The sequence below is a fragment of the Eurytemora carolleeae genome, unplaced genomic scaffold (genome assembly GCF_000591075.1).
Source record: "Eurytemora carolleeae unplaced genomic scaffold, Eaff_2.0 scaffold150, whole genome shotgun sequence".
Classification (NCBI taxonomy): domain Eukaryota; kingdom Metazoa; phylum Arthropoda; class Copepoda; order Calanoida; family Temoridae; genus Eurytemora; species Eurytemora carolleeae.
Window position 1 is genome coordinate 337,459 of NW_019396434.1, and position 22,358 is coordinate 359,816.

At 30.8% G+C, this 22,358-nt stretch overlaps 1 protein-coding gene across 1 annotated transcript in view; it reads right to left on the bottom strand.

Moving 5' to 3' along the window:
* LOC111703260 (ankyrin repeat domain-containing protein 6) overlaps positions 1-17,464 on the bottom strand; it is a 24,232-nt gene extending 6,768 nt beyond the window's left edge. Inside the window, exons 1-5 of the mRNA XM_023475152.1 lie at positions 17,283-17,464; positions 9,821-9,919; positions 7,516-7,617; positions 5,241-5,344; positions 4,928-5,021 (exon numbers count right to left, since the gene is read on the bottom strand). Of these exons, the coding sequence (XP_023330920.1) occupies positions 4,928-5,021; positions 5,241-5,344; positions 7,516-7,617; positions 9,821-9,919; positions 17,283-17,396 (513 nt within the window). The 5' untranslated portion in view covers positions 17,397-17,464. The remainder of the gene's footprint in view (positions 1-4,927; positions 5,022-5,240; positions 5,345-7,515; positions 7,618-9,820; positions 9,920-17,282) is intronic.
* Positions 17,465-22,358: the final 4,894 nt, after the last annotated feature.

The window sequence follows — 22,358 nt, forward strand, 5'->3', positions numbered from 1 at the left end:
GCAAGTTTTTAGCAAGTTTTTGGCAAGTTTTTAGCAAGTTTTTAGCAAGTTTTTGGCAAGTTTTTAGCAAGTTTTTAGCAAGTTTTTGGCAAGTTTTTAGCAAGTTTTTGGCAAGTTTTTAGCAAGTATTTAGAAAGTATTTAGCAAGTATTTAGCAAGTATTTAGCAAGTTTTTAGCAAGTTTTTGGCAAGTTTTTAGCAAGTTTTTTTAGCAAGTTTTTGGCAAGCTTTTTGGCAAGTTTTTAGCAAGCTTTTTGGCTTTCAAAGCTGCTCATTAAAACATCTGAGGTTTAACAAATTCAAAATTTGTTCAATCTGCAAGTTTTTATTTTTTTTAAATGTTTAATACTTTTCATAAGAAAAAGCAAAGTAAAAATAAAAATGTTGAATATTTTTAACAATATGGTGAAGTCTGAATATCCGGAAATTTTTTAATGTTAAAAAATGGATAAAGAAAAGTAGGCAATATAAGTACTATTACATTATATATTGTTTACTAGGTATGTAGTGTATGTTGCGTATGGCCAATGTAGTTATGTAATATATGTAATATATGTAGTGTATGCAGTGTATGTAGTGTATGTAGCATATTTATGTAACGTATGCAGTGTATGTAGTGTATGCAAGGTGTGGAATGTCACAGAAGACTAAAAGAAAGGGAGGAAAATCATTTAAAAAAAAATTATTTTATGAAATTTATTTTCAATTTAAATAAAATGCATGCAATAAAGTAAGATCTTATAAGAACATTATTATTATTATTATTATTATTATTATTATAATTATTATTATTATTATTATTATCATCATTATTATTATTATTATTATTATTATTATTGTTATTATCATTATCATTATTGTTATTATCATTATTATTATTATTATCATTATTATTATTGTTATTATCATTATTATTTTTATTATTATTATTGTTATTATCATTATCATATTTATTATCATCAATATATCTTAATTTACATTATTGGTTAATTATATAGGTAGGTAGGTAGGTAGGTAGATAGGTAGATAGGTAGATAGGTAGGTAGGTAGGTTGGTAGGTAGGTAGGTAAGCAAAGTTAGGCATGCATTAAAATAATAGGTTAGCTAATTAAGGAGGTATTAAGGAGGTTTAAAATTAAATACTGTTTACTGTTTAGTGTTTATGTTCTATATAGTCTGAAATTAAATGATTGCATAAACATAATATTTCATGAATTAAATACTGTTTACTGTTTATGCTCTGTTCAGTCTCCAATAGAATTATTGCATAAGCATAATATTTAATGAATTAAATACTGTTTACTGTTTATGCTCTATTCAGTCTCCAATAGAATTATTGCATAAGTATAATATTTAATGAATTAAAAATGACGGGAGTTGACGTTCAATAAAAGATTATCGATTTAAAAGCGCACGCGGCAACACCCAGTCAAACATGTGCGTGCATAGAACACAATGGGTTGGTTCAAGAAAGATAAATTAGGAAACAACTCATTTTTTGTTTAAAAAAGCTCACTGCAGTTTTCGAGAGAAAATTGAAAAATTTCAATAGTGTTTATATTTCTCTAAGAAATCGCAGAACAAATGTATTGTAAACATTTTGGGGTCACTCTCCATCCCCCCCCCTGAACATTCTTAATCTAGGCATAGTACATTAGTTGCCTTTCCAAGAAGTATTCATGACAGAAACTCTTATTGTACAAAGAGATCTAGACAATGATGAAAATTGTTAATAAAGTTTTAAGTTGATTATAAAGGATATCGCTATGCTTCGGTATTTGGGTTTACCTCATCAACTCATTTTTGTGTAGCCCTGGATATGTACATTTTAAAGCTGAAGCCCGATCTAGTTTCAGTTTTAAAAAAATCAAATTGGCGAAAACTTTGCGTGATCTTATAGCAGAGAAATAAAAACCATGGTTTTGTGAGGCATACAAATAGAATTTTTCAAAATCAAATCACTTCAAAAGTTTAACAAAACATAATTTTAGATTTCAATAAAATATTCTCCAAAAAAACCTAATTTTTTTATATTTTCTAGTTTAAAATGTTTAACATAATTTCAATTAAATTATATTAGTTAAATTAAAAAAAACAAAGAAATTGAAATAGAGGGAATTTACAGGTAAAATGGCAAAATGATAAAAATGACAGATTTGCCCAGGAAAGATTCAAAGTTTTTTATTCAAAAAAAATTTAGCTTCAAGTTACATTTTTATGCAAACTTNCATATAATATGATACCCTAGTTCTAGCTTCTGACCGTGTAGCTTGAAAGAAAAGGATTAATATAACTGTTAACTCACAAACAGATAAACAGTTTGCAAAAACAGACAACTAAATAAGCACGCACGATGGAGCAAACACAAGCGCGCAGAACTAGATTAAAGGGACTGTGAGCGCTATTTCATGTGATCCTCCAATAAAAAATTTTAAAAGTTTTGTCTGTTAAAGCACAAGTTAGATATCAATGTTTATAATTCTTAAAACGGGTTATTTTTAATTGTGTTTTCTCTACAAAATTGTGACTTGCACATTTCTACATACTGCATAAAAACAAATAGGAGTTAAATCTAGAAAAACAACGATATCCTTCACATTATTGATCAGATAAAGGTTTTAAAGGTACTATCGTGAATCATCTTTGCACGGAGTGTCACTAGAGATTATGCTAACAGTCCCTTTAAGAACTAGTAAACTATTGTTGTAGAGCGTGCACAATACTTTTTTATTTCAAATAAGAAGAACAAACAGTGTAAACTAAAGGGTTGCATCTAACTCTGGATTCTTTGTAAAATGAACGGTATTACTAGCTTTAGTACTGAGCAATCCTGGAATAGCTTTTGACCCGACATTTAACTATGTACTTTTGACCCGACATTTAACTATGTACTTTTGACTCGACATTTAACTATGTACTTTTGACCCGACATTTAACTATGTAATTTTGACCCGACATTTAACTATGTACTTTTGAACTGACATTTAACTATGTACTTTTGATCCACTATTTTTTTAAAAAGATTAAGACCTCTATCTTGAGTTTGGGTGGTGTAAAAAAAAACCTTTGAACAATGAAATAACTGCAGGATTTGAGATGATTATTTTATGAAAAAGCAGAAAGAACAAATAAAGACTATGACCAGGGTTCTGAACAGGAAATTAAATTGATCTTTAAAATATCTAAATGTTCAATTGTAAATCTTAATGCATCATTAAAGATTTGCTACAGATTTGCTAATTCAAGATATTTTGATAATTCTACATTTTTACATTAGGCATTATCCTATTATGTGCATTACTCTACCCTACTTCCCCACTTTTTAAAAATTCTTTTTTTCTTTCTTATTCTTTTCCTAATTTATCTCTTTTCGACATTTGCATTGTTATTTCTCTCATTTTTGAAGCCTTAACAAAGATAAATTAGGAAACAACTCATTNAAAACCTGGTCTGATCAAGTATGAATTATATATATCCATAGATTCAAAGGAATTGACTCTTTGCCACAAACTCTGATTTTCTAATCCCAATATCTTTGGAACCCAATGTCGTAAACCTTTGATATTTCAAACTTATATTTTTTGATCTAACAAAAGTCATAGTTTGAAATTTCAAAGGCTTACGACGTTGGAATCAAAAGATATAGGGATTAGAAAATCAGAGTTTGTTGCAAAGAGTCAATTCCTTTGTAAAAATGTTAAATATAACTAAAAAGTCTAATTAATTCTCAGTATTTTGAATAAAAAGAAGACACCATATTGGAATTCCTATTTCACATGGCATCGAGATTCTTTTCTTTCTTTTCTGGTCACGTGATACGGACGTATAAATAATATTATCAATTATATATTTTATTAAATTTTGAGAGAATTTATCACACCTAATATTTCCCGTCGTAGGGTAAAAAAGTTACTTTATCGCCCTACAAAACAGGTAGAAAATACCACGTTCGGTGTGATAATAAAATCTTATTTTTATTGCAACTCTTGTTCTAGTCACATATTACAATATATATATTTACTTCGCAAAAGTAAAAAGTTTAAATAATGATGGTATTTACTACATTAGCGTCGTCATCATAATAAATAAAGAATATCACTGAAACAGACCGGAGACAAAAACTTCTTAATTACGAAGAATTATATTTTTTCATGTCAAAAAGTTTATGAAGATATTGCACAAGAAAGGATCAAATTTCTAAAAACATTCTCTATTTGTATCTGTTTGTATTAATTAGAAATAAATGATTTAATTATGTCTTTTTTCGCCTATGTCGCCTTTATGTATTTTTAATCATGTAAAGCCAAACATTATACCCCCTATTAAAATACTGAATACTGAATAAGAAATATCTGTTGCTTTATAAAAAACTAGATTGGAAACCCAGCTTTGCCTAGAAAACTAAACTTTTTCTAAGTTGTTCTATCGAGTCACCCAATCCAAATGGGAGGAAAATCGGGCAGGGGTTCCTCATGATCGATCAAACAAACAAACAAACAAAAACAAAAAATATAGAAAAGTAAAAGTGAACATATAACAAATAGATCTATTTATCTATAGATATAGAAAAGTAAAAGTGAACATATAACAAATAGATCTATTTATCTATAGATATAGAAAAGTAAAAGTGAACATATAACAAACAGATCTATTTATCTATAAATATAGAAAAGTAAAAGTGAACATATAATAAATAGATCTATTTATCTATAAATCTTAACGATCACTGCATTTCCGCATGCTTGGTTTTTCTAAACATAAAATATTGTGAAAAGAGAAATAAGAATTATGTTAAAAACAAGAGAAATTCTATAATTTTCTGATATGTGTGTCTGGTTTCCCAATAATCAAATATAAACACTTTAATACAACAGACAAGACAGACAAGACAGACAAGACAGACAAAACGAAAAACTAAGTTACTTACATCGTTTTTAAGATCTGGTTTACATCCTGTGATGAGGATGTTTCTACAGCTTTGATTGTGCCCGTTTTGACAGGAGAGATGTAGGGGGGTAAACCTATACATTTATTCATATTCAGCATTCATTAATTCACTCATTAACCCTTTCATCCTTATTCGTGCATCCATTTTCAGTCATTTTATTTTATGTATCAGTTCATATCCTTCGTTTTCTTCTTTCTCAAAAATAATACGATTAAATCAATTTTCAAGTCAAAAAAAACTGTTATTCATGTTTTATGATTTAAAAAAATATATGAAGAAAAATAAGACTCACCCTCCCCTGTTCTTGATATAAACATTTCCTTTCTTCTTACAGAGAAGGTTTACAGTTCTGCTATATCCTTTCCAGGCAGCCTCATGTAGGGCAGTGTTTCCATACTAAAATACAGATAGGTTACAGGTAGGTAGGTAGCTAGGTAGGTAGGTAGCTAGGTAGGTAGGTAGGTAGGTAGACAGCTAGGTAGGTAGGTTCTAGGCAGGTAAGTAGATAGTTAGGTAGGTAGGTAGGTAGGTAGGTAGGTAGGTAGATAGGTAGGTAAGTAGGCAAGTAGGGTATATAGGTAGAGTAGGTAGGTATGTTAGGTACTGGAGAATAAAACTGTAGTTCAAGTTGTACTGCAATAACTACAACCTTAGATACTTCTTAGGTAGAGTCAAGGTTGTATGATAAGGTAAGATACTCTTAATGCGCTCCAATGTAGGTAAAGACGACCTTTTTACCAATGGGNGGGGGGGGGGGGGGGGGGGGGGACTCATAAAATGTTTATAGGTGTCCCACCAGCATGATAATTTATCTATAATTTTAGCTCTGTATATTATATATGACAAAAGTTGGAAGAAAGCTTAAAAACATACACGGGCTTTCAAAATTGTGCCCTTTCTTCTTTGCATCTTAAATAATGACAAAAAGTTTTGGGTAATCAGGGCTTTAATTATACAAAAGTTTTAAATTTAAAAGAAATTCAGTATGTCTGAATAATGTTACCCCGAAAAATGCTTTTAAACAATTTCTATGACGACGACCTGTCATTCTCTACTTTAGTTATGCATACGATTCTGTACGCATTGTATAAATCCATATAAAAATAATGATTTAGCAACATAAAGATATAAACTTGAAGATATATGGAGTTTAACCGGTTCTACTGAACAACAATGGAATTAACCCTATAGGTCTGGGCAACGAACGGCAATTTTTGAAAATAACCCGGAAATTTTCTTTACGAAGGGAAAAATCTGTTATTTTTGTTAAATCATCAAATAGTTTGAATGTTGTCTTTTTTTTCTGAAATTAAAACCTCACAACCTTGCACAATAGATGGGTAGAAGCACTGCTCTCGTTAGCAAACTTTCCAACCGTTAACAAATATTAAAAATGTCCACCGTTAACGCCGTTAAATCGAGATCGATACCAAACGTCGCGGCAACTCGATAAACGAACTGACTAAAACAAAAAGTTCAGCTAATGATTAAAAAAAGGCAACTTTATGTTTTATCTCACCATTAACGAACGGCTTGAAAAAGGTCAAACGATCCCAGCCCTATCTAAACCACGTTTAGTTCTTCGTAATATCTATAAACAAGGCAGTTTGCACTGCCTTTATCCTTTATACTGCCTTAAACATCATAAATTCCATGCTTTGCTTCCAAATGTAAACAACAGGTTTGGATTCAGATGAAAAATTGTTTGTAAACAAATAAATTATGTTTTATCGTTTCACGGGGTCTTACACAAATACATAGTACACAAACACACACTACACACTACACAAACACACACACACACTGCACAAACACACACTACACAAACACACACTACACAAACACACACTACACAAACACACAGTACACAGACAAGACAGACAAGACAGACAAGACAGACAAGACAGACAAGACANAAACACACACTACACACTACACAAACACAAACTACACAAACACACTACACACTACACAGACACACACTACACAAACACACACTACACACTACACAGACACAAGGTACACAAACACACACTACTCACTACACAGACACACACTACACAAACACACACTACACAGACACATACTACACACTACACAAACACACACTAAACACTACACAGGCACACACTACACAGACACACACTACACAGACGCTAATAATGTTAAACATAAGAGAGTAATAGTTCAAAAGTGGCGCTGTTAAGAGTGTTAATGCGGAAGGGGGGAACAAAATTTATTAAAATTGTTTGCAGTGCAATGTTAAACAAAGTCACTTGCACATTAGATTGCAATCCTGCATATGTTCAATCATAACACTCTTTTCTCAAGAGAAAGAAGATACAAATAGTTTTGAATTTCTAATATGCAATTTAAAAAAACGTCTTTCCTAATACTTACCGAGGAGCTACGAGATCAAAAAGTTGTCGAAGTAATGAATTTGAGCTCTTCCTTTGTCCAGATTGAAGATGTAGAATAATCATTTTTATAGAAAACTGGAATTCTAAGACAAGAGGCAAAAAAGTCTACCCCCCCCCNATATTATAACAAAGATATCTTATTCTTACCAATTCATCCTGATGATCAACTGAAGCCCCGTGTTCAAGGAGAAGTTTAGATATTTCAAGATGGCCGCCAGCAGCTGCACGCTGTAGGGAGGTGTGCCCACACTAGAGACAATCAATCAATCAAGATATCAGTCGATAAATAAATAAACTAATGAATCAAAATATCAGTCGATATATAAATAAATCAATCAATCTGTCAATGATCTATCAATCAATCGATATATTAATTAATCAATAATTAGCTAATTGATCATTTAAATTATTAATCACTTTATTAATCAATTAATCAAATAGTAATCGATTTATTGATTAGCTGATTAATCAATTGATTTTAATTCGACATAATTTACTAAATCTATCTGTCTATCTATCTATTTATCTATCTATTTCTTTATCGATCTATATATGTATCTATCTATCTATCTATCTTTCTATCTATCTATCTATCTATCTTTCTATCTATCTATCTATCTATCTAGCCAGCCAGTTTTCTATCTATCTATCTATCTATCTATCTATCTATCTATCTATCTATCTATCTATCTATCTATCTATCTATCTATCTATCTATCTATCAATCTATCTATCTATCTATCTATCTATCTATCTATCTATCTATCTATCTATCTATCTATCTATCTATCTATCTATCTATCTATCTATCTATCTATCTATCTATCTATCTATTTATCTATATCTTCTATCTATCTATCTATCTATCTATTTATCTATATCTATCTTTCGCTCTCTTTCTCTATACATATATTGTCCTACTCTCTTGATTACAAAGTGTTATCTGCTAAACGTTTAATTTGTCACTTTTTAGAACGAACGTAAAACAATTTATCAACTTTTTATTTATTTATCCACACCTTTCCATTTATCTATCTATCTTATCTATATATATTGTAAAAACATACTTATGTCGTGGCAATTATGTTCTTTTTGTTTACTTAGCTTTGTTTCAACAATCACTTGTAAAATAACCGTTTTAAAACCAACATGCTGTATATGTATATAACAGATCAAATAAACAGTCATTTTAAAACATTTGGCTTGTTTTGGCTAAAATAAATTTTTAAATAATGTGTGAAAATTATGAAAGTTGGCGCAATTTATTAAAGTTAAAAGTCCGTGAAATTTACAACAATAAATGCACCAACATTAAGTGTTGTGTACACTTTTAGGTTACAAATTAAACTTATATTGTACATTGTGCGAATATGGTTAAATGGGCTCCAATAGGGTTATATGATGGTATATGAAGTATAATCAAGTTATTATGGATATGATTACACCATGGAACTATTATGGATGATTAGGGTTTTCTATATCATTCAATTATTGTCTGTGTAATCTTAATCAAATTACCCTACAACGATTATTATCCTTTAGACAGTAATTTATCCACCAGCAAATAATCAAGATAGAGCTGATGATGTATAAACATGGAGTTCAAATTCTTCAACTTGTATTTTCAAGGTTTTTTATTGCTTCGGTTTTTTAGAATCATGTTATGGTGGAATAATATTTTGATTTGTTCACTGTTAAGCCTTCAGAGAATTTTTCTAAATAAACACTCGTAAAACACTTCTGAAAAATTGTGTGTGTGTGGGGGGGGGGGGGGCATACTGATATATATTTAGCAAAACATATATCCTGATGTTATAATACTTTTAGGCAATTTTTTAAATATTTGGTATAAATATCTTTTGAACTTTGTACCAAATCTACTCAAATCAAATATAAAAGTTACGGATCGTTTATTATTTGTAAGTGTTTCCTAAGGACATATTTTGTGTGTTCATTCAAAAGAAAAGTATATTTTTGTTGGATTAAAATGTAACATCTCGGGGACCCAGCTTTGTCTGGAAGCCAACCTTTCTGTATAAAAGTCAACCCACTCAATTTATTAATTTTAAAACTAAGCTAAGAAGATTCTCGTGTTTCTATATACCGAGTTCCTTAAATCAAACTTTGAGGCAAATCGGTCCAGGGGTTAAGTCATTAGTTATGATCGGACATCCAAACAAACAGAGATTACTACTTCTACATATATCCTTTGCTTGTCTGGGTGGGTTTTTGTTTGTATGTATCCAATAAACGTCAAAACGGCTGAACCGATCCAGCCCAAATATTTTGTGTCACCAAACATGACCCTTTAGGCAGGCTCAGAATTACAAAAAGTTGTCTCCAAAAATTTTAGATTTTCGTAAAGTTTTAAAAAATCCAGGTAAAAGAAATTGTGAATCCGCAAAATTTTTTAATATTTTGAAATTGTGAATTTCTGAAACTAAAAACTTACAAAATCTTGAATGTTTGCATCACAGCCTCGGTCCAGCAGTGCCTCTACAGTACTTGTGTGTCCTTTAATGGCCGCTAGATGTAGTACTGTCTGCCCATCCTAAACAATTGAAAAACTTAAGTAAAATTCATATTTATAAAGTCGAAGCGCTAATGAGCTATATTTAAGCGTGAAGTTGTAATTTGAAAATCAGTTCGAATGGAAAATCGTGAAGTTCTGATGTAAAATTGAACTGGGAATTTTGACGAACACACGAACAAACAGACAGTGAAAGATGCTAAATCTCGATGAACTAACTAACATGATAAATCTCTTGAGAGATTAAATCCTTAAAATATATTTTCTAGAGATTATAAGATCACCGCAAAGGGATTAAACCCTACAGTTATTTTGGAGGAGAAGGGGGGGGGGTATAATAACCGTACAAAGAAGAATGCCGCAAATTATTATGTAAATTCAGTGCGACTTTGCATGCTTGTAGTACCTCTTATAGTTATTATTCGGTTCTATACGAAAATTCAAGACATGTTTTTTTAACATTTTGACATTTTTAGAAGAAGAATGTTTGTAAAAACGTTTGTAAACATGAATGAAAAGGGTTATTTAAAAACAATTAACCAGATTTAAAATGTAATTTCAAAAATGATAACGTGTGCCGGCCAAACATTGATAAATAAAGAAGGCATTGGCTCATTAATAAAAAGACAAATCGGGCAACGTGCCTCAAGCAAAATAGATAAATTGTTATCTTTAAATCGTTCCATGTTTCTTTTAAGATAACTAGCATAATAAATTCACCGCCTTTCTTAGTCTTATAGCCCGGGTCAATAGATCAGTTTTTATCCCCGTATAAACTAATTTATTGGCCTAATTTCAATTCTGAACTAGGAAGTAGTGGAGAGAGAACCATTGAATATACAGTAATTAATTAACAAGTTCATAACCATTCTTGGAATATTGTTCATGAACTCAACAAGCAACAGACCTGAACGCACACCTTTCGAATCGCCACATTTTTGCAATCCGATGGTAATACACTATGCATTTAGATCTGACAGAATTTCTATTATAAAATATCAAAGGGACTGTGTGCTGATTTCAAGTGACCTTATTTTAATTCAAATATGAAAACGCCCGATCAACACAGTTTAACCAAAAAAAATTTGTCTGTTCAAGAATTAATTATATATCAATGTGAATAATTTTGAAAATAATTATATCTTCAAAAGTGACTTGCCATTTATACTGCAGGAATTATCTGAATTACAGATTTTTAAACCTTGAAAACGACAATATCTTCCACATTATTGATCAGATAAAGGTTTCATGGGTGCCGATGTGAATCGGGCATTGCCATCTTTGAATAATTCCTTCGCGTAATTATTTTCTTTTCTATCTCTCTACGCATTTTTAAATAATCTACGCTCCTATTCGGACATAATTAAGGAAAGATAATATGTAAACGATTGCGTATATTAATATCAGATCCTGTAGATAAAAATTGATTGCTCTCAAAGCGTACGCTGAACTCAGATCATATAAATGTAGAGATGTGATAGATGATATGGATAAACTAGGGGTGTATAAAAAACGATTCCGTGTTTAGATCTTTCAGTTTTGGATCAATTTTTTATTTGGCGTTCCAAACAATTTAAATTTTGAGATTGTTTGTTAACCCCTTCATTGGTTTCAATTGCAAAATATCTGTAAATCTTGAACAAATCTTAACCAGACGCAGAAAAAATGCGTCAAATGATACGATCTCTAAAGGATCGGTTTTATCCCTCTAATCCATCAACAATGGTTTCACGGACATTTTGATATTTAATCCATGCGTCAAATGCGTAAAACCTTCCTTAAGATTGTGGATGGGAAGACACACCTTGCTAAAATACGTTTAATTCTCCCACGTAAACCTATAGGAATAGTTTGGGCGTTTTTCACAAACTGTCCCAGCTCCTTGCCAAAACCAGAGCAAGCTATAGCAAAGCAGAGCACACCACTATGGGTTAAATGTTTAAAAACCAGAGCAAGCTATTGCAAAGCAGAGCATACCACTATGGGTTAAATGTTTAAAAACCACTTAAAGACAAAGATCAGTACATTGTACATTGTACAATGTTGACCCCCAACACTCTGTGTACAGTACTGTATAGTATACTAGCATGGGAGCCCGGCGCTGCCCAGGTTATTCATAGTAACTCCCACCGTTTACCCGCACTTGGTCTTAATTCATGATTGTATTTGTTTCCTATAAAGTCGACCCACTCAATTTAGAATCTCAAAACCAAGCAAAGAACATTCCCGTGGTTATCCCGAGTTCCACAATCAAAATTAGAGGAAATCGTTCAAAGAATTCATGAGTTCAAATCAGACATCCAAACAAGCAAACAGAGGTTACTACTTTATATATAATATATATAGACAATACAGTACAAAACTCCATATCGCACCTGGTTAAAACTGCCTGTATTGTACTGCTGTGATACCCAACAATCTGTTGAATATAAAGACGACAGATAAGCTGTTTTATGTTTCTTGGATCGTTGTTTTAAAAGCAAATCATTTTACAAGAAGCTTAAAGAACCACACATTGTATTTTTCCATATTTATTAGACTTTGAGAAATCATTTCAGTCGTCGTCCTATTCAACATATTATGGATCTCACTGTATCAATTCATATAAAATAAATTAGGCATTGCACCCGCATTGAGATGACTAGGATGATATATCCTTGTTAAACAATGAAGATGTGTGGGTGAAGGTAGAATATGTAAAGTAAAAACAAACATTCAATCCTTGTCATTCATCAAACAGGGTGTCCCACAAAATATGACAAATGAATTTGACGATCGTTTTTGTCCTTTGAAATAGTTCACGGCTTTTATTCGACAATCTGTTTTTAAAGGCAATATTCTGACAAAAATAATGAAAAATTTACAAACTATATGCCATAAATAGATTTAAAATATCAAAGACAATCTTCAAATCGTCTCCCAAATATTATGTTTCGTTGGACACCCTATATCTCATATACGCATCAATCTTCAAGTCGTCTCCTAAATATCATGTTTTATTGGACACCCTATATCTCATATACGCATCAATCTTCAAGTCGTCTCCCAAACATCATGTTTCGTTGGACACCCTATATCTCATATACGCATCAATCTTCAAGTCGTCTCCTAAATATCATGCTTTATTGGACACCCTATCTCATATACGCATCAATCTTCCAGTCGTCTCCCAAATATCATGTGTTTCGTTGGACACCCTATATCTCATATACGCATCAATCTTCAAGTCGTCTCCCAAATATTATGTTTCGTTGAACACCCTATATCTCATATACGCATCAATCTCTTAGCGTAAAGTAATCCTTGAAAATAAAACAAATATTTACATTTGCAATTATATTGATACATGTTTTAATGTAATAATAAAATTTCATTTATAATTAGCATAAAACATATTTTATAAGTTACAAAACTTGTGAAAAATCATAAAATTGTTCGCACTTAGTATAGTCAACAATGATAAATATACTTAAAACACACATGTCTGTGAAATACTATTTTTAAACAATTATTTGAAAGATTAACAGTTTTATAAAATGTTATTCCGTAGATATAAATATCATCTAATCAATAGTTATATAAAACTAACTATAGCTCAGTATGATCGACCGGACTATATCAAAATAAATGTTTTGATGCTCAAAATCTATGAATAATTTTCGTAACAAAAAAAACAATGTATATTTAAAAAATTAAAACGTATGCCCCCCCCCTTTTTTTCGAAAAAACGACGTATAGGATTTTTAAAAAATAATGTACGACGACGAATGGGATTGTCAAAAAACCGAACTGAGTAATTTAAATAAAAGAAATAAAAGCCCTTTACAAAAAGGTTTAATCGACCATTATTAGGCAGATCTTCCAAATCTTGACAAAATGACTTTAACTCGTTAAATCGATTTAATTCATGTCCCCCAAGGTACTAATGCAAGGAAAGTTAATTACGGTCGCGTATACTCTGCGTACATATTGAAACCAGTTCTCACTGGGCGGAGTTTGTAAACAAGAATAGATGCTTCAGTGTTCGTCTAGTATCCGAGGAGGATAAAGCATTTGATTTTGATAATTTTGAAAATTCAAATAATAGTTTCCTATGACCAGAATATGACCAGTACACTGTAGTACAAAAAATGCGCACACGTCTAAAATAACTTTCCTTGCATTAGTACCTTGATTTCCCCCATTTCAAAAATTTTAGTTTAAAATATGTTGAAAATTATAATATATATAACATATAATAAAGAACAAAGATGTTAATTTTACAATCATGAATGATGATAAAATAAATGATGAAGAAATACAAAAATTCTTATCTTAAAATCTCAAAAAGGTTTTGAGATGAGAAGCGTTAAATACGGGTTGATAAGAGATAGAGAGAGAGACAGGTCTCAAAATCAATCATTTTTTACCCTGAGCTAAATCTCAACTTGTTCTGACAGTTTGATAGTTGAGATAGATACAAGTCAATTTTTTAACCTTTTCTAATTCAACTAAAGAACAAGGATACATTTCGTAAATCTTAACAACATTCTAAACTATCATGCAACCCTTGAAATGGGTTTATTTGCTGTTTGGCTTTTAAAAGTATCTTGGCATTATATTCCAGGTTTTTGCAAGAAATAAAAAGGCCAAAGGCATCGCAATCTGTAAACGCTGTATCACGACTTGATTGAAAAATCGTGGGATTTAGACATTAAATCTAGGATTTGGGTAGCTTTCATAGAGTAGTGTATTTATATAGAGTAGAGACAACAATTTAGATATTAAATCTAGGATTTGGGTAGCTTTCATAGAGTAGTTTATTTATATAGAGTAGAGAAAACAATTTAGATATTAAATCTAGGATTTGGGTAGCTTTCATAGAGTATTGTATTTATATAGAGTAGAGAAAACAATTTAGATACAAAACTGAAGGTTTGGATAACTTTCATAGAGTTTTGAATAGGCAAAGATTTTAAGTTAAATTAAGTTAAAAGATTAAAAGCTAATAAATAATAAATTATGATTAAACAGGAACTAAGCTAAAAATTTGACATTTTGAAGTTTATTTTATGAAAGAATGGAAGAAATTATCATATCCAGGATTACCTAACGAAGCTTCTTAACATTTATATCTTTAAAGATAAGATGAAATCACGTAATACAATGCGATAAAAAAGCGCTTTTGATCGCTACTAATCTTACTTCTATCTGTTTCGTCTGTAAGGAGAAAATTGATAAAGACGTCTCATACAGAAGAGCGTAGCGCCCATACAAATTGAGGAAATTGGAACATACGACTTAGACCGTAAAAAAATCAAATTAATTTCAAACAAATCATTCAGATATTACAACCTATAGTCATCGATTATCTTTCGCCACATTTGTATATATATTTGATATTTCATACTAGTTTTGATTTTGTTTTTTAAAATAATATTTAGCTTACAACTTGTTTTCGAACATTCCTGGAAAATATGAAAATGTCGTCTTCAATGTTTTTATGAGTAACTCTCAGATCATAATAATTAAAACATATCATGAAAAATCAACTATATAGAAATGTGGCGATAGATAATCGATGACTACAGGTTGTAATATTTGAATGTTTTGTTTAAAATTAAATTGATTTTTTTACGGTCTAAGTCGTATGTTGCAATTTTCTCAATTTGTATGGACGCCATGTTATTCGGTATGAGACGTATTTAACAATTTTCTTCTTATAGACGCAACAGATAGAAGTAAGATTAGAAGCGATCAAAAGCGCTTTTTTATCGCATTAAGCCTATACCCCCTTTAATTTTTCGCGAACACTCCCTTTAAAGAGCATTGTTGTGGATCGGTTATTAAATCTTTTTTCATTATCTTATTTTTTTTAATTTACTTTGGGAGTCTACGAGTATTCACTTTTACATAATTGAAAGTATTATTTCAACAATTCAATACATTAGCATAGATTAAAGCATGAAACCTATTTAAAAATAAACAATTCTGCTGCATGAATAGCTTAATGTTTCAATGGCTTTGAATTGAATAGAATGAAACATGTATGTGAATATCATGTGAATATGTTAAACCTCTATTGATTTATTACACAATTATTTAACGAAGAATTTGATGAATTTAAACTCTTTCAATGCTGCTAAAAGATTTTTTTCTTCTCATGAAAATTAAAAACTCAAGGTGAAAAATTGCTGTTTTAAAGAGACTGTAGGCAATATTTCAAGTGATCGACTCTGCCTCCATTTATAGAGTGGCATTTCAGATTCATATTTTCTTTGAAATCGATTAATTTCTGGTTCAGAAACAATGTAGGAATTTGTCTGAATTAAACACTTTTCAAGCTACGATATTTTTTAAAGATATCAGAAGTGTACTGCTGTGAATCGCTCATACCTTTTTATTAAATGGAAGATCATTTCTAATTTAAGTGCTAATTTCATATTTTCATAATTTTCATATTTTTTACCATATTGTAACTGCCATTTTGTATCATATTTTTGCAAACCCAATGTCTTTATTTTATATCCATAATACCCCCATTGTTTGAAAAACGTTTAGTATTTATTTAGGCGTTAAACTGTCCAGGCTTTATCTCACTTTTGGAAATGTGCCAGAAAGGTCCAACATAAATCTTGCATAATAATGCATCATGTGCCAGATAATCAATCAATCAATCAATCCAACTAGTTTCCCAGTTAAAAGGTTTCTGAATTTTATTGCAGAATTCGGAAGATCGTTAAATATGTAGACATGTAGACACGTGTAGACATGTAGACACGTGTAGACATGTAGACAAGTGTAGACAACTAGAAAAGTTTAGACATGTAGACAAGTGTGGGCAACTAGAAAAATGTAGACAGCTAGAGAAAGTTAGACAAGAAATAACATACTTTTTAACAAGTATTAGATAAATATAAAAGAGAATGAAAAAATAAATCAACTTTTACAAATAATGTTAATAATAATGCCAAGCTCAGCAGTCACCATTTAAAAGTAACCTTATATTCATAAACGAGAAAACTAACAATTCTGAGAAATTTGTGGTTTGGCTGTAATCTGCTTTTTTTGTATCTACGTACATGTGTAATTTAAACCTTATAAACCAGAACAAATATTTATAACATAAACTTTTTAAATAATAAGGTTTGTACATTCTACTAGAAATTTTTTTTGTTGAAAGTAAAAAAAAACTTTTAAGGATGCAAAAAGATTGTCTAATTTTTTGTGTGACATACCAGACTTTATTTTTTGCAGGCCCTAAATGGAACAAAATTAAATTGTATGTGAATAGTATTAAATGTTTATGTTTCAGGCTTATTTGAATGAAGATGCTTTGAGTATAAATAGTTAATACAAAAAAGTGTTTGAATCTTAAGATATAAATAATTTAAATAGTATGTACCATATCAACGACGAAAGGTGCCCCTTTTTCCAGAAGTCCAATCAGCTTTTGGGTATCTCCATTCTCAGCCGCATCCTTTAAAATATCCTCAATTGTTTCCTTAGATTTATTCATGATCACGTCAAGTTATAACTCTTCTCTCAACATTAGTCACACAAATCTCACGTGTACACTCATCAAGAGTTTGGTTGTAACTGAGCCGCGTTGGTTGGTTTATTTCATGGATTTATCCGCGAGGTTTGGTGACGCTTCACTCAACCCCCATTCAACAGGAATCCAAAGGCGGCGCGGTACAAAATATTTGTAAAACAGACTCGACCCTTGACATGTGTATTGCAATAAAATGTGTTGAAACGGTATATACAATGAATTTTTCGCTTCCTTGACCTACTGGGTGGGTCATTTTAAATTCTAAGGATAATAAACATTAATCATACATTGTATACTGTTAACCAAGCCAGACCATGGAAAAGGGTATAAAAACTGATATTCATTTCCAACTCGGTTTCTTCAGCTTCTGGTATTTGAGATTAGAAATAATTGACCTAAGCTCGATATTTTAGTAAAATATATCTAATCTTCAGATTTATGGGATTCGTTAACGCTGATAAATTCTGGAGATTAGAAAATCACACTTATTCAAAGTTTACATTTAATTATTAGAAAATTTCTATATTTTTTCCGAAACAATATTTTAAAAGACTGATTTGGGTCTTTTTATTACGCCTTTGCATGCTCATAACATAAGGTGTTATATTCAAAATTAGAATTTGTCACTATATTTATCTTTATCAAGTATTTCATAAGATGAAACCCAATCGAGGCAGACAGAGATATTGTTAATTCGTTTTTTACAATATTTTTTACAATTTTTTCAAAAAAACCATAACAATTCTAAAAACTTCTTTTATTTTAGTTTTGGAACCCGAGCAAATAGTAAAAAATATAGATTTTTTAAAGTCCAAAAGGAAAAAAAAATATTTTTCTCTCAAATAAGGCCGCCATATTTGCTTACTACATTATACTTTTTGTTGTATTATATCGTTGTACTTATCGTCTAGTATCATACAGTATATCTATACGATATGTAACAGATCTAAAGCAATAAAAAATACATATTTAAAAAAAACTCTTTTCGAAGAGATAAAAAAGTAATGTTGAAAAAAAAATTTCTCAAACATTTTTAAAGTATTTTATATGATCCCCTGCTGACAAGTATCTCTGAAATCTATGAACTAAATACTTAAAATAAAATAAATAAATAGAATTTAAAGTATACATCATCATAAAAAGACGACCTAAAGAAATTGAAGATTTGATCAGGATTTGTGAAAAGATGGTGGATTTTATGGGATAAATTCAAAAAAAGAAACTTTAAAGGGACTATAGACTAAACTCAATTCATAAGGCTTGTCAGATTCCTAACGGTACCCTTTAAACCTTTGTCTTCTCGAGATTGAATTATTATACATGGCTGAAAAATAATTTCTCTAAAAAGTAACTTTTGAGGATTTATTCTGCAATTGCAAGGAAGGAAAGTGTCATATTCCAACAGGTTAGAAGATCGGAAAACAACGATATTTTTATTAAGGTTTAAAAGGTATCGTTGGGAGTCGAGCATGTCAAAATTTAATTAGGAAAGTCCGCTTTACAGAAGCAAAAAAATGAAGAAAATATGAGGGTTAAAGGGTAACATTGTGAATCGGTCTGATGATGAGGTAAAAAGGTGGAAGTAAAAAAGCGATATTTTCAAAATGGATGGAGAAAAGATAGAAAGCTGGAATATTTAGAAGAACATATTAGGAAATTAGCTTTTTGAATCACAGAAAATAAGGATAAAGAGCAAAAAATAATAATTTTTGGGAAAATTTAAATTGCGATTTTATATCCGGAAATGGGCATAAGTATTTCATGACGTTTCAAAAAGTTATTCCTTTGTGATTTTTCTTTAAAGTTTGCCGTTCCCTATTTACCGATTCATTGCAATCTTGTTGATGATACTTTACCACAATATAGAACTGCTTGGATGCCTGGATTTCAAGGCTAATTCGGGGATGATTGTGTGAAATTTGATGGACCTGTGTACACATTTCGACATGCAGAAAGTGTAGACATGTAGACATGTGTAGACATGTAGACAAGCGTAGACATGTAGACAAGTGTAGACATGTAGACAAGCGTAGACATGTAGACAAGTGTAGACATGTAGACAAGTGTAGAAATGTAGACAACTAGACAAGTGTAGACATGTAGACAGTGTAGATATGTAGACAAGTGTAGACAACTAGAAAAGTGTAGACATGTAGACAAGTGTAGACATGTAGACACGTATAGACGTGTAGACAAGTGTAGACATGTAGACAAGTGTTGACATGTTGACAAGTGTAGACATGTAGACAAGTGTAGACGTGTAGACAAGTGTTGACATGTAGACACGTGTAGACATGTAGACAAGTGTAGACAACTAGAAAATTGTAGACATGTAGACACGTGTAGACATGTAGACACGTGTAGACATGTAGACACGTGTAGACATGTAGACAAGTGTAGACAACTAGAAAAGTTTAGACATGTAGACAAGTGTGGGCAACTAGAAAAATGTAGACAGCTAGAGAAAGTTAGACAAGAAATAACATACTTTTTAACTTATTTATACTCACATTGGTTCTAATAAAACCATATCCACCTCACCTTTATTATACTCAAATTGGTTCTAATAAAACCATATCCCCTTACCTTATTTATACTCACATTGGTCATAATCAATTCATATCCCCTCACCTTATGTATACTCACATTGGTCATATCAAACCATATCTCTTTTACCTTTATTATATTCACAATAATCAACCCTTGTCATCAGTTCTAATCTGACCACATTACAGAGCCACGCCTTTATTAATTTGTTTGTAATTAAGCAACTGCATGCAATACAGTCAACCAATCTAATACGTGCATATAAACTTACAACTTGTTTTTAACTAGACACAAAACTTGGATTAATACAGTGAGGACCAGAAAAATGGGATTTTTGGTTCTGATTGGTCATCGTTTTAAGGCCCCGTTTTAAAATTTTCAAAGTTTTAAAACTTTGAAGAGGCTGAAGAAGAATCTGAGACGTGAATTCTATTTTAGACAAGTTTGCTTTTATTACATTATGCAATATTTTAATTCTAACCAAAGAATATTAACTATAAGAACGATGAGAAAAATGTGCTGGTTAAGATCTTTGATCAGAGAAAACAATTCGCATAATGTAATTAAAGCAAACTTATCAAAAATACAATTTTGCAATTTAATTATAGAATGATATTTTGTAAAAAAAAAACTTTATAAGTCAACGGAACTCAAACATTCCTGTATGCCGAGTCCATTAGCGCCTGATCCAATCAGGGTTCAGTCATGTGTTTGATGTCTATTCTGAACCAATAGAAATGGTTTTGCGGTAACATCAATCTTTCTATCCAATCAGAGTTATGAATCCTTCAATCGGCGCTATCAGTAAATGGAAATATTTACTTCTACTGAAACTATGGTGTGCAAAATGATACTCATTATTCCTCGTCTTATTTTCTCTTTTAATTGTGTAATGTCGCAAAGGATTTTGTAGTTTGGAATTTGACTTAGAGTGCTCTCTACACTATTAGAAGATATCTTGCAGTTTCAACAATTCCTAAGTAACATTTCAGAAGACTAAAGAAAGATCAAGCAACGCTTATTCCATAGTTTTCTGGTTCTCACTGTATAAGAATACTTTTCGTCAGATGCTTTTTACTTTTTGGATATAAGGTACACATGATCTCCTTTCTCCGTCCTGGCTCGAACTACTGTGAACAGCTTCTGTTCTCTAAGGTTATGGTTGTGGAGAAGAATATTTCTCGGGAACAAGTATCTGGCGTTAGAGCTTTTCTCGATGAACTTCTAGCGAAAGTATTACGAAAGCAAAAATGAATGCAGATTTATTAAAAAAGTTTTAAGTTATTTTTAACAACCCCCACGGACCCCATCACCCCTATTAATCCTTTATTAGCCCGGTGTCCTAGAAAGATAAGTATCATTGTATAATTTAAGCCAGAAGCACATTAAAGTATGCTAAGTGATGCTAACAGGAAACTGATAAAAAGAAAACTTGTCCAGAAATATTAGGACAATTTTGGGGAGACAACTTCTAGAAGAACAATCTTAAAGACAGCGCATATGAATACAAATATGTTTTTATCAAAATATTTCATCGGGCCCATTGGATTTTACAGCAAAAATACCATTGGATCTAAATTAAGAAAACTTTGAGGAAGCCCACGAATCATAAAACAAATTCTTCAGTCTATTTATGTTTATATTGTGTTTTTGAAACCCTATTTTACAGTTTTGAAGGAAAAGAAAAAAATGATTTATAAAAATTTATGGTTTGAATGACCTATAAATGCTGGATTTTTGGCTTCTTAAAAATCCATGATATTTTAGTTATGAAAATATCAAGCTATTTAACCACTATACATTTCTGTTGGTTTCCATTTCACTGAATCAAAGAAAATATGGGAAAAGATATTTTTTATCTACTCCTCAAAACATCAGAAATTTTAAATATCTTTATTTTTCCAATTCATACCAAACAATGTAGAAAAAAAGACGGAAATAATTTTTTCTAAATTTCTTTTCCAAAACTGGATAAATAGAAATTACAAAAGAATTTACATTTAGGGCATCATACAAATGACATTTTTTCTCAGATTTATTTTGAAAAATTTTAAAAACTAGATATTTAAAAATTTTGATTGTACAAGATATTGAAGTTTTATCCATTAATATCTTCATAAATCTATCCGTCGCAACATTTTCTTATATTTGAAACTCAAATTTTTCAATTGCAGCAAAATTTTAGTTGGACGGACGTTTTCTTCAATATCTTTAGAGCTACATTTCTCTGCATTTATATATTTATGTTTACCCGGAATTAATCAAAAAAAAATTGTAACTAGAATTTTTCATTTGTAACTTGTAAGTGAAACTCATTCTAACACAAATATACTAAATATCTATTCTTTCATTAATTTGCTGAACTCCCAGGATAAAAAT